Source organism: Pygoscelis adeliae, unplaced genomic scaffold, assembly GCF_000699105.1.
Source record: "Pygoscelis adeliae isolate BGI_AS28 unplaced genomic scaffold, ASM69910v1 Scaffold121, whole genome shotgun sequence".
Taxonomy (NCBI): domain Eukaryota; kingdom Metazoa; phylum Chordata; class Aves; order Sphenisciformes; family Spheniscidae; genus Pygoscelis; species Pygoscelis adeliae.
In genome coordinates, this window is record NW_008824359.1 from 3,883,503 (window position 1) to 3,896,839 (window position 13,337).

Below are 13,337 nucleotides of genomic sequence, written 5' to 3' on the forward strand. Positions count from 1 at the left end.
ACGGAGGTCTTTTTAAATATATTGCAGCAAATTCAGGTGCAAAGCAGTTGTTTTCTCCACGCTGCAAACTGCACAATGTGATCCCCTTCCTTCAGGGGTGACAGAGGTACCTGTACAAGGGTTCACAGCTGCAAAGGACACACGCTGAACACTGACCAACATCTTCACCCAACACCACACATCCTGTGCCGGTCTTTGAACTATTCTTTAAAATACAGTGGCCGATTCATAAATCGGGTGTACAATACCACAATGAAATAAAACCCTCAAGCATGAGAGGCACATAGCTCCGATACTGCATTGAAAGAGGCCATGCAGGGACTTGGAGGAGATGCCATTGATGCTGAAAAAGGTTTAACGGAGACAACTCCAAGATACATGTAACTTATTAAGGGGGGAAAGGGAAGGAAAGAAAAAACCCTCTAAGCGCTTCAAGGAGAGAAAGAAACTAAAGCACAGAAGATGCTGCTTGACACTAAGAAGTAAACTTTGGGGTAATGGTCTTTTGAAATTTATGTTACAACAGCACATAAGCCCAATTTTATCTCTATTTGATCAAAACTCTCCAAATGTGCAAATGAACTGTATGAAAGGAGCAGGGATAACCTCTTGTAACAAGACTACAGTCTATGAGGAAAGAAGATAGGAGAGGAAAACACGAGGAAGCAAGAGTCCTGGGGACAAGAACTGTCTCACGGACCAGGGCAGAGCTCTGCCCTCCAAATCACTGCCTCCAGAGCCCCAGCTTCTCCCCCCGAGACATCTGGCTGTCTGTTTTTCCATAGTACATATCACATGCCCACATCCCGCAGTTCATCTGCCAGGGTATTTTTCTCCCTCTTCAGTAAAAGGGTGTTGATGACATTAAACAGTATCATTTCACTTAAATCTTCTGTATTTCAAACGTATGTGAAGCCACAGGGGGATGAGTGATTTCTGACTTGAGTAATACCAGCTAATATTAAAGGGTGTTTATCCACTTTTTTTTGGTAGAGGAGGATAAGGACCACTTATTAGAAACAATGACAAAATTTCAACTTTATTTCCATTTGAAAACATCGATTTGTCCTGACAAGAGACAATAACGTTTCTATAAAAGCTTTCATTAGAAAGGGTTTCTCAGACCAAGGACTGATTTTCTAATGAAACCAGACACACCATCTCACATGGGCGAACCATTTCCTTTGTTAGCACATTGCACAGGACACGGGAGAACTCCATCCACTTGATTCAACTCTGAAGCATATTCAAAGCTTGCTTTCCCACACCTAAAGAGGGAAACCAATTATTTGCAGAGTGCTCGCTCTTGTTTATCTCTGTCATCTTCTTGCAGGACTGCAAAAAGAATGAAAATTCTGTCCTGACAGACCAAAAAAGGGCTTTGTACAATTCCTCTGACACACAAGTACTAAGATGGAGAGAACAAATATTGAGATGGAGACAACAGCTGTAATGCAGAAATAGAGTTACGTTGTCCATCAGTCCAGGAAGACAGATGGAAATTATGAATACACTGCCACCTAACAGAATCGCTTTTGATCAAAGACAGCCAAAACCAGATAGATAACACTCAACATTTGTACATCACATTAAAAATTAAATAATTTTAGAACAGCTCCACATGCTGTACAGCTCCTTATTGCACTGACATGAAAAAAAAAAAAAGAAATTGAAGCACTGAAATGGCAAACGAGGACAAACTCTCCTCACAGCAGTTTTCACGAAGAAACAACCGTTATGTATCAGTGTGTTTCCTCCAAGGGCTGCAGCAACGGTGATGGTTTCCTGCTCCTGACAGCAGGTTCAGGGCCTTTTCTCTTCTGGTTTTCATGATGCTTCCCGTGGTCGTGCTCCAAGACAGGGCTGTCCACGCTCCAAGCTGGTCAGCCACTTCGTCTCATCTCAAAACAGGATTTCTGTGCAAGAAGTGCTCCTTTTCCTCTCACTGGTCAGATCCGCTGAAGACAACTGTCCACTGCTAGGACTAGGAGAAAAGAAATCAGCAGGTCAGATTAGATAGATCATCCATGTAGGTGGAGGTTCCATTTCAAACAGGAGGTGCCTCAGAGTCCTGCAAGAAACGCCACAAGACGGTCATCTTAAAATCTGACCCAGAAAAAAGGCTCTTACGAGTTTCTCCAAACTCGGACACCTGAAGCAAGAGTCTGTATAACCCTTCTAGATGTTTTACATATTCACCATCAAACCCCCATATACACAGTTCCATTCTGAAGCTCTCTGAAACAAGATTTTTTTTTTTTAAACAATCATTTCAGGTGTGACAAACTTTTCCAGCTCTCATGAGTCAAACTCCGTATTTACAGCCAAGTTTACTAAAGTGGATGACTAACATTTTCCCCCTCTCTGTTATGCAATGGTAAACACCCATATGTCGTCTCTTCCGCCCAGGTAAGTAACAACATCAACCCAAGTTCTTAGGCACATGCAGCCGTGGTTTCCACACCAAGTTTTGCCCAGTGAGACCACTTAATACTTTTAGCAAATGTTGCTGAGTCATGGGATTAGCGAAATTTCCACCTGTTTTTTCCAGAGTATTATATTGGTGGTGACTTGAGAGAATTTTAACTTTTAAACTTTCAATCCTGACCTAAAGCCTGATAAGAGGTTTCACATCTTCACTGTTAATTGGATCCCAGATCTATAAAAGCAGGAATTGTAATCTCAGTTTATTAAATTTGGAGCAGTCTCAAGCACTTGCTTTCTTTTTCCTCTGTTAGGTAGGAAACAGTTAATTTTAGCAGAAGTTTGGGGGTTGAACTTTTTGTTTGTTATTGGGTTTGTTTTGTTACTTGGGTTTTGTTGGTTGGTGTTTTTAAAGAGAGGACCTTCTGCACTGCGTTTAAACTTAGCACATAACAGCAGTGCTGGATGCACCTGAAGACTAAATTGGAGAGGAAGGATGCAGAGAAGAGGAGTCAGAAGTTGCACAAACAGGCAGCCTCTCTTGCACCAAATTACCCAAAGCACACCAGGCAAGGCTGCTAGCAGAAGGGAGGTATAGTTTCCTTAACCCCTCTATTTTTTCCTCATAAACCAAGTACATTTGGACACGCTGTCACCGAAAGACACTCTGCAGCTTTCAATACGAGAGTCAGGACTGATTAATAAAGAGACTGTAGAAAAGCAAGGAAATAACTTTATTTTTCCAAAGTCCAAACTGAACTGACACAGGTTCTTTTGACAGATAGCAGCACTGCAGACGATTCTTGTGAGACAGCTAAAGGGGATTCCCTTTTATAAATATAGCATGAAACCATTAAAGCCTTGGTACCAAAAGAAATCTAACAAACAGCAGATAGAAGTTTTCCAGCAGAGGTAGGAAACACTAACACAGTGATGTCAACACATCAATTCTGCCAACGTTTTCCTAAGAAGCTGCTGAAACACAGTTGTTTCCTTAAGGTTAAAACATTTCCTTTTAATTAATAGCCCTGATCTTTTAAAAAACCCTCAAGCTCTTATGAGTACACAACATTGATTAGCACCAAACGTACTGGTTGGGCTCTGAGTGGTTTCCATCCTGAGCTGACGTTCAGCTGGAAGCAAAACAATCCTCTGACATCCTAAAGCAGCCCTGCTGTCATACAGATCCATATTTTTGTGAAGGCGGCAAACAGGTCATTAGATTGGGATTTTGAACTCCTAATTCTGGTCCTTACTTAGTCAGCAACCTTAAAGTAAATCTATTTTACAGATGGAAAAGAAGTCATAGGCATTCTCTATCTAAAGGGCTTTGATATCTACAGGTGAAGAGATTAGATTAAAATACCATTTTTAATTTTGTAACAACAGCAGTAGGTTACGTAGCGGTCATAAAAACCTATGGATTGCCACTTCTAATATCTAGAAGCTTAATATCCCAACATACTTTCAAGATACCTGTGTTTCCTTCAGCAAACACTTGCCTTAGAAAAATGTTAAACTAGGTAAGATTTAGTGAATGTTCCATTCTTTCCATGTACAAATAAGAAGGTATGTAAGTTGATAAATTAAGCCATTAAGGTAGGGGGGGGAGCATGGGGGGGGAATTTTTACCTTTTCTAGACTACACTTCCGCTTTGATGAATGGCAGTTCATCCTTAAGGCTTCTCTAGTCTGTAGATTTAAAAAAATATATATTAAAGGGAACAGCTTCTCAGAGTGTAGAAAATGTTCATATAATCCTGAATAAGTGCTGAAGTCACCCAAGTACCTTTCTGTCCAGAAGTGTCCCAAACAACAGGATGAAGAATCCCTAAAAAAATTGCAAAACCAGTTAACAAAACCAGCATAACCACATGATGTTTCTTAAATGCATCTAGATGCTATTCCCTTAAGGATAGATAAAATAATGGTTTTGGTAGCGTAATAGATCTCATCACTTATGACTCAGATAACAGCAATGCACAAAATGAGTTTATCCACCCAGGTCACACGGGCTATCTGGGAATGTCAAGAATGGATATACAACCCACGCTAATTCTCATTATGAACTGGACTGATGGGTTACATACCAGGACTTTCTCAACCCACGCTGTAGCAGTATTAGCCAAGAAGAGCTAAGGCAGACTGGGTGTACAACAGTATGTCAGGTAACATTGGATGTTTATAGCAATGAGTTAAACAAAACCATCTTCCGTGGCAAGTGAGAATTCTCGGCGTATTTGTTAATTGATAAGGATGAGACATCTTTGCAGTTACTGGACATTAACCAGTGTATTTTATGTTTAATATAAATTCATCATCTTAATTCTTCATCACACTTTACACTAACTAGTTTGTTCCATTACCCACCTGCATTTACTATGTCAATGCAGGATGCCTAGTGCATGAACCACGTAAAATAGTTGAGTTGAAAGGAAAGCTTACGTCCTGTTTTTCATGCACAACGCATGCTGCCAGCCCCTCTTAGATCTGCTACCTTTTCCCAGGCTCAAAGTCTGAGCGCACACTATTCCCAGTCTCGCAGAGTTTACCTGGAAGGCGTTCAGTAGCGCAAATGTAACGTGGAATGCCAGAGAGTGACTGTCGACAATTGTTGCTAATCCAAATGCCCAGGTGAGACCCAGAAGAGGTGTCAGAAGGGCCACGTTCTTGCTAATTCGGATCATGTTGCTCAAATCTTGTGACTTGCAGCCTTGTCCAACAGAGGATCTCCCAGTCTTCACCACAACCACCACCACCACCACCACATTCACAACAATGATGCTCAGAGCGGGTACAACAAAGGCCAAAAGGGCTTTTGTCTCATACCAATTAAGCCAGCAGGCTCCACTCCTTAAATACCCATTCTTTGGTTCAGTAATAGCAACAGTGAGGATAGATATGACCAAGGGACATCCATATCCAATAGAGAATGCTGTAGCTATGAATACAGATCTTGTTATCTTAAAAAAAATTAATAATAATCCATAGAGAATCAAGAGGCCCAGGGTAAACATCCAAAAAAACAAGGCAAGATAGAAAAAGTGAAGGAAAAAAGTGGCTGCTACACACAGCTGGTAGTTTAGGGCTGTATTGTGCACAATAGCCGTTAAGATGAACAAAATATCAGCAATGAGAAGCGATGTAGCAATGTTGACCAAACAAAAATGGCGCATGTAGGATATTTCAGTTTTTGTAACGTGATGCCAGACAACAGTCTCGATGATAAGGCAGAGAACCAAGCTGAAAATGGAAAGGCCTAACCCTACACGTGTAATGTAATCCAGCACTGCATTCCGCAGCATGGTGGGGGACATCAAAATGGAGAAGGATTTGAATGTCCGACGGTGATGCTTGCAGATGCAAACAACGCTGCTGATGTTGTCAGACTTCACTTTGCACGCCCTGTTATCCCATCTCCTTTCAGTAGAGTGCCACCCAACACACTGAGCCTTGATGTTCTCCAGTTTATTCACCTTTTCAAAGGTGAGCAAAATATGCCGGAGCTCTTCCGGCAGGGACACCGATAACACCATTCCATTCACAAAAACAGGGTCCAATCGGTTGGTTTCTATAATGGCTCCAAGCGTTGGAAATGCAATGCTGACGGCTTTGGAAGTCTTGGGTAACTTCAAAAGCTCTTCTTCTGGAATGAGCACATGCCCAGTGATATTGCCTGTGTTGTTGAACTCCACAGAAAAATCAAAGCTCTTTCCTGAAGTATTTTTATGTATGCTGTAGCCTTTTGTAGAGATGAAGTGCTCCTGTACGCTTTCCGACCCATTCCTTAGAAGAAGTTTCCCAGCAAATAAATTCACCGAGTCCAGTAATATAGAACTGGCATTTCTGTCCTTTACAAAAGCCCAACTGGAAATGATGGAGCTGTTCAGAATATGGTTTGCTATCCTGCTGTAACTCTGAAACAAACAAGAAAAAAGGAACTTATTTTCATGTTAAAAGAAACCAACTCTTATTCTACTGGCAGAGCCTCCAGAAAGGCTCATTTAATTCAAGAGTGATTTCTATAAAGGGAATATTCTTCTTTGACAACGAACAGGTTTTTATGATCCATCCCAGTCAAACCCAAACATCTCATCAGCATGGTCACTACCAGAATTGTCCTATCCTCTTCATATGATAGCTCAAAAGGTGATTGGAGAAGCAAGTAGAAAGCAAAAATCGGGACACCTAAGTTCTGTTCCAGACGCTGACCTGCTATGCAGGTCTGCTTTACATCACCCTCCCGATATTTCTTCCCCCACCTCTCTGATTTCTGAGTTCATCAGGGAAAGATTTCAGTTTCCATTGTGCAACACATGACAACACAGCTGCAGGTCAGCATCTCCAAGGCTGCCTTCCCTTCGGTGTCATACTTTAAAAATGAATTCTTCCTTGTACTACTCTCCCATGTCTATAAAAGCAGTTTCTGAAAACTTTTGCTTTGAAAGAAAGTTAATTCCACAGAGTATTTTCACCATACAGGAATAGGTCAAATAGTTTCTCTGACAACAAAATACGGCCCTCTCTGGAAACTTGCCAGGTGATCTCCATGTGACTCGCAGCCACCACTTCATTGGATAGTGGCTATAAGGACAAAACACTGTATGGATGCTCTGGCAAGCTCAGAAACACCTCTTGAAGCCCATAAAAGTAAATACCTGCATTTTTCCTCTATTGACATTCTCTGATAACAGCAGGGAAATCTTCTTTAGCAATTCCACTATGTCAGCAATGTTTCCTGGAGTGGCTGGTGAAGACAGGATATCTGGGATGATGCATGAAAAATCAGCTTGGCAGTTACTATTCCCATGGTCATCAGCACCAAAATACTTTGCTCCATCTCCAGGCTTCCCATACACCGGCTTTCCTTCCCCTACAAAAGGAAGGTGTCCTCCAGCAACGTTAACATGTCCTCCAGAGCTTGGAAGGAGTTCACGCTCAGAAATCCTCTGGAGGGAGGAAATTTGAGAAAATTAATGAACAGAATGAAAATGAAGCTACAGCTACAACCAGGCAAGAGGTACAGTGCTGGGTGTGCAATGAATGTGCTGGATGGCCTGAAACCCAGGACCAAAGCTCACCTGAGAAGAATGTCTTGCTCGTACAACAGACATGAAGGAAGAGGCAAGAACTAAATGCAGTGCCTTATTCTTGAAGTGACTTGAATAAGGTTCTTTATTTCGTATTTGGGGAGAATTTACCGTGAATCATCTGTTTATTACAGATAATTGTGTTGCACTTTTCTCAGGTTCATTGCCTTTGTTTAGAGCCACATGAAGAACATTAACCAAGTGAACAAGGCAATTTCATTTCTGAATTATGTTTCCACGCAGGAATTTCCCAAATTCATTTCCCATTACTTGATTTAAGATGAAGTCAAAGCCTGTTACCAAAGTAATCTGTGGTTTAGGATCCCATCTTCTTCTGTTTGTTCAACTTTTAAAAGGTATGGAGGAAGGGGGTATCTTTGCAAGGAATTATGAGCACAGGCCAAAGTAGATGCATAACAGTTACCTCACCTGAAAAAGGGACTGAACATCCAGGCTTGCACAGGCATCTGTGAACATTTGCCACTTTCTGTCTTTACAGACAAAGCTTGTCTCCCCGTGGAAGGAGGGAGAACAAGGCTGAATACAAATAGCTCCGTTATCTTTGCAGGGAATGAGATTTACACACCCATCTGGAAAACAAGTCAAGCAGATATTGTTATAAGGTGTAAGACAGCATACCATGGTCTATGAGGTGAGTATCAGGGGTGTAAACTATTGCTAACTGATAACATTTCACAAAGAATTGAAAAGACACATAGCTATTCACTGTACCTTGCTGATTACCAGTCTTTGATTCCTTACTGAGAACCTGAAAAATAAGGAAAAGTGGAATGTAGATTGTATGTTAAAATAAATAAGCAAAAGATGACTCCTTGTCACAAACTAGAAAGGTGATTTCAAGGGCAAAATAGTCCTTTTGAGGTCCAGAAATCTCTTCGAGGTCCAGATTGCAGAGCTCATACAGACCAACTGAGAACTCTCTACTAACAGTTTGTCTCTCTATATTAAGCCTTCAGTTGCACCCTTCTACTGAAGTGATATGCTGAGCTAGTGGACGGGATCGCACATGCCTCCAGCTCTTATTCCTCAGTCAAAAAGCCTGTATTAGACTTAAGCTCTCCAGTATTTCTCATGTTGATGAGAATATGCGCTCTATATGACTTTTGCCATAAGAAAAAGCTACAGTTGTACAAATACCAATAGCTGCTTTGTTTCTCTCCTGATTGGGAAGCAACCCCGAGGCAGGCGTACCAGGCTCCTGCAGGCAGGACCACTTGCTGGGACTGCATGTCGTACAGCCAGGCGCAATCTAGAACAGCTTCCAGCACTGCTTGGTCAAATGGTCTGTCATCTACAAGCAGCCAAACCCTGTCAGTCTGGAAGCAAAGCCTGGCTACGCCACGCCCTGGAAATCGCACTGTTTGCTGGGTAGAGCAGGCGGAAGAGCAGATTTCTGACACTCCCAAGAGTTGTGCTGGAGGTTGTTTGACATGTCAAACGTATTAAATACTTCAAAGTATTTTCTCCTGTAGTGACAGGACAAGGGGCAATGGTTTTAAACTGAAAGAGGGTAGATTTAGATCGGACACGAGGAAGAAATTCTTTACGCTGAGGGTGGTGAAACACTGGAGCAGGTTGCCCAGAGAAGTTGTGGATGCCCCCTCCCTGGAAGTGTTCAAGATCAGGTGGGATGGGGCTTTGAGCAACCTGATCTAGTGAAACTTACCCTGAGAGCAGTACGTGGCGCGGCCGGGAAGAAGTGCGCAGCCCAAAGGAGCAGGCAGTGGACTACCCTCACATCCATCGCCTGGCGTTCACTGCTTTCCTCCTGGAAGAGAGAGATGGTAAAGAAGTTTAGGCATCTCTGTTTTCACTTTTGAACACAGTCTGGTTGCTAGTAAGAGAGCAGCTAAACCCATCCCAAAGACTGTCCTTACTGGTCTTGCAAGGTGATTTTCAAACATTTACCGTTTATTGACTTTTTTACTGAGAATGGTTTGTGAACCTTTTCTTAAAAACAAAAAACGAACAAAACACAACACAAAAGCAAAACCAACTGTTCAACACTGGAAGTTACTGCATTAATAATTTACTGTAAACAGTGAGGTGGTGAGCTTAAAGCAGTTCAGCCTGTGGGTCCCTTTTGAAGCGATTTAAGACAGCCTCGCCTCCACTGGGTTCAACACTGCTGTCTCTCCTCAGGCAGTTCCTGATGAGGCCTGCCATGTGAAGTAGGAAACTCGGGCCCTCGGGGCTCAGATATCAAAATCTGATAAACAGCAACCAGACTGAAGTAAAGTGTTATTTGCTTCGTAGAAGGATTCAGGCCTCTGCTCTCTCCACGAAGTTTCCCATGGTCGTTGGTAAAAGCTTAATATCCTGGGATGCAACTTGTTACAGGCATATTTGCTGGAGGAAAATAATCCAGTAAAGGGAATGAAGGAAAAATAATGCATTGCATCAAATCTGATTATTAGATGTCAAACATGTCCAAAGCAAAAGCAACAGCTGCTGTGGATTCAAAAGAATTGAGACACTGATCTTCTGTGACTGGATGTATAAGTAGATTAAGCCACGTACTAAAAAAAAAAAAATAAAATGAATGCAAGGAGACAAAGCAGGACACTGGCTGGTTTTCAGAAGATGCACACAGGAGAAGCCTTGTCAAATCACCATGCCTTGATAGGAGCCACTCAATTTTCCCCCTGATACTTACTGATCAGCACAGACGGTGCTGAAACAGAAGGGGTCCTGCACTGACGAAGCAGAGGTGTGTTTTCCTATCCAGGAGACTCCAAGCTCTCACAATCTGATGGTATCAAAGGACCAGGCACACAGCTGGCTGCCCTTTCATCTGTGACATTTCTTCACCTTACTGTATTTTTAGATCCGCAGGTTTATTACTTAATTATGAAAAGATCATAAAAGGAAGAGCTAGATTTATGCACTGAATTTCTAAGGTAGCTCTAAAGAAGAACCTCGTGCCAGCCTCTTGAACTCAGCTGCTATTGGTAAAAGCATTTTCTGGGTTTAAAGCTAATAATTTAGCTTTAGCTAAAGCTTCTTCTAAGGAAATAAAACAGATAAAGAGAGGTGAACCAAAATACTCAGATCAATATTGCTGAAGAACGGGAGGTGGCTGGGAAACACCTACAGGTTTGAGGCAAAGGACTGTATCAAATTCTTTTCCGATTTCTGCAGTCATTAAATGTTTATTGTATGCTCGTAGCCCTAATTCCATCTCATACCTGGGAATCCTTGAGCTCATCATGTTTGATCATTAGTAAGTTCATATTCATTTTGTATTTAACCACTGATGTAACTCCACCTAGGGCTGTTACCTTTAAGTGAGGTAGAAATCTGGGACAGCTCCAGGTATCTAAGGCTCACCGAGATACTGGCCCACATTATCAGCAAAACACTGATCTCGCTCAGTTGCATTGCTTGACGTGGAAACCACCCGGTCTTACCGCTACAAGAACATGCCAAGATAACTACTCTGCAGCAAGAGAAGCTTAGAGCAAAACAAGCGATGCAGCAGCAAGTCACTGTCACCTTAGGGAAAAAACATGGATAAACTGACATAAGCTCATGTGAAAGCATATAGAGCTATTCCTCTCCCTCCAAAACATCCAATTATGGTAACTTTAGATAGAGGACGATATATATCTAATCACAAACTATCTACTGCCATTAACAGGAACACACAGTGTGAAGGCAGGGTATCAGACAGTGATCTCCTGGTCCAAACTCAGGCCATGCACTTTTTTTTTTGGAGAAAGGTCCATAAAGAGCAACTGAGCTGTTAATCCAAGACACCACAATTAGAAACTTGACACTTTTTGAAAATCATCCCCTGGATGAAGGCCACCTTGGCCCTCCATGCACCCATGCTTGCTGGGATTCATTGACATTTGAAGGGCAATGGCAGGAGCACTAAGCTATTAACTTTGCTTCCTTTTTTAAGGAGCTGTAAACACATTACTCCTCTCTTCCAGAGATTTCTGCTCCATCAGGGCACAGGCACACGAGCAGCTGAGTTGTCAAAACCCTCTCACGTGGAAGGGGCTTTCTAGTAAGAGGACACTTCCATACCCTCAGGTGTCTCCCACCCAACTCAGAAGATTGTCACCAGCTGCTGATCCTCTTTCTCCAGCTCATTTCATTTGGTCAGAGCACCTCAGCAGAGGCAAAGCCCTCAGCAAGAGGGAGAGAGTGAGGAGCGAGTGGCTAGGTAGTGGTTACAAGAGAGGAAAGAGCCTCTTAAAACACTAAAAAAAGGTAAACTGATCATGTTTTTAAAAAGTAATCCATACTTTGGTTACTGTATCATAGCCTCAAATTCAAAGCCCTTGTTCTGTGACTACTGTTGGTTTAAAAATCAAACCATTTTGTAAAACCCTACAAAACCAGGACACCCTCCTTCCTCTACCCCAAGCACTTTCTTGCTTTTAGTTTCTGGCAGGATGCATTGCAAGGCAGCCTGTGGTCACACAGGGGCTACCGGAGGGCTCAGCCCAAGCAGCGACAACTGTGGGAACTACGCCCCCAGGCTGGTGGACCCAAGGTCTCTGGCCAAAGGGTTCTCCATCACCTTGGGGTTACAGCTTCCCCTTTCTCCACTACCCCAGATGACGAACTATAGTGAAGTTTATGGGGAAAGCTATCCTGCACAGATATCACAAGCACATATTGTACAAAAAAGTTTACACTGAGCTTGCCATAATTAGCAATACATTTTCTCACTCACTCACTGCAATGTTGCACTGTCTGTACTTAACATTTAAAAAAAAAATATTAAATCCTTTGTTACTGAACCTGATCTATTATTTTTAGGGCTTGAATGGCTACATGGCTATCTTAAAACCCAAACAGCTCATAAACCACTGTAATGTGGTCACTTGCCACTGCTGCATGGCAAGTTATAAAGGCTGCGGCAGGAGCCTTAAGAGTCTTCAAAATGGTCATCTGAGGATAAAAATTAAAGCTCTTAATTATGCAAAAGCTTGTATAGTGTTAGTTGTATTTTTAAAGGCATCACACTTGGAAAATGTGAATTTAAGTAAAGCAAGTTCTGAGGAGAGTGATCTTTACAGTAACTTTAGCTGTAAGAAAATTTCAGATTTTCTTAAAAGTGACAACGCTGTGATTAGAGACCAATTACAAAACTACAAGAAAGAGGTGAGAGGATAATTAAGTTGTCTAATTATTTCCACAGATGTAAGGAGAATATAAAACTGAGAAAATAAGTGCAAAGTAAATACAGCCTAAGCAGTTAAGTGCATTTTAGATTATGAATGAACCAATTTCACAGACCACCGATAGACTTCAAGCAGTTCTGGAAAAATGTTGTTTTGTGATAGTACTCACTGTTTTCAGAAGTCTGGGTTCTACTGTAAGCAAAATTAACACAGCCAGAGATCCTCAAGATGCCACAGGCGAGCGTCTAACCATTCATCTGCTGCCATCATGCCCCAGTGTCACTCTTACGGTCTTACCCCGCGTTGCTTGGGTGCTCTGGTTCATCTAGAGTTTTCCCATGAGGAAATAACCTTGGGCATCAGCCTGCTTCTTTTCTTGTCCGACTGGATTAACATTGAGGAACCTGCAGATGACGATAAAGGTATTGCACTGCAAAAAGTGACAAAACAAGTTACAAACACACCCACACCTGCCAGATTGCCACCTTTGCCAGGAGTCCACGCAGATGAATCACGCCTGCGTGGTTTGTACCTCCTCCAGCAGGAGGAATGGTATCTTCTGCTCTTCTGTATTCAACAGATCTTCTAGACTTTAAAGACCCAAAAGAATTCACGATCAAAACCTGGTCAAGTTAATGCATTACCCTTCATAAATGAAAGA

The 13,337-nt window shown here is 42.1% G+C and overlaps 1 protein-coding gene across 1 annotated transcript; it reads right to left on the reverse strand.

Annotated features, from left to right (window-relative positions):
- Nucleotides 1-2,608: 2,608 nt before the first annotated feature.
- LOC103913256 (probable G-protein coupled receptor 115) lies at nucleotides 2,609-9,279 on the reverse strand. Its single transcript, XM_009319734.1, has 8 exons — nucleotides 9,202-9,279; nucleotides 8,247-8,283; nucleotides 7,944-8,104; nucleotides 7,083-7,373; nucleotides 4,977-6,341; nucleotides 4,214-4,255; nucleotides 4,057-4,116; nucleotides 2,609-2,659 (listed from the first exon to the last, which is right to left on the reverse strand). Exons 1-8 carry the CDS (start codon nucleotides 9,277-9,279, stop codon nucleotides 2,609-2,611), a joined length of 2,085 nt encoding a protein of 694 aa, XP_009318009.1.
- Nucleotides 9,280-13,337: the final 4,058 nt, after the last annotated feature.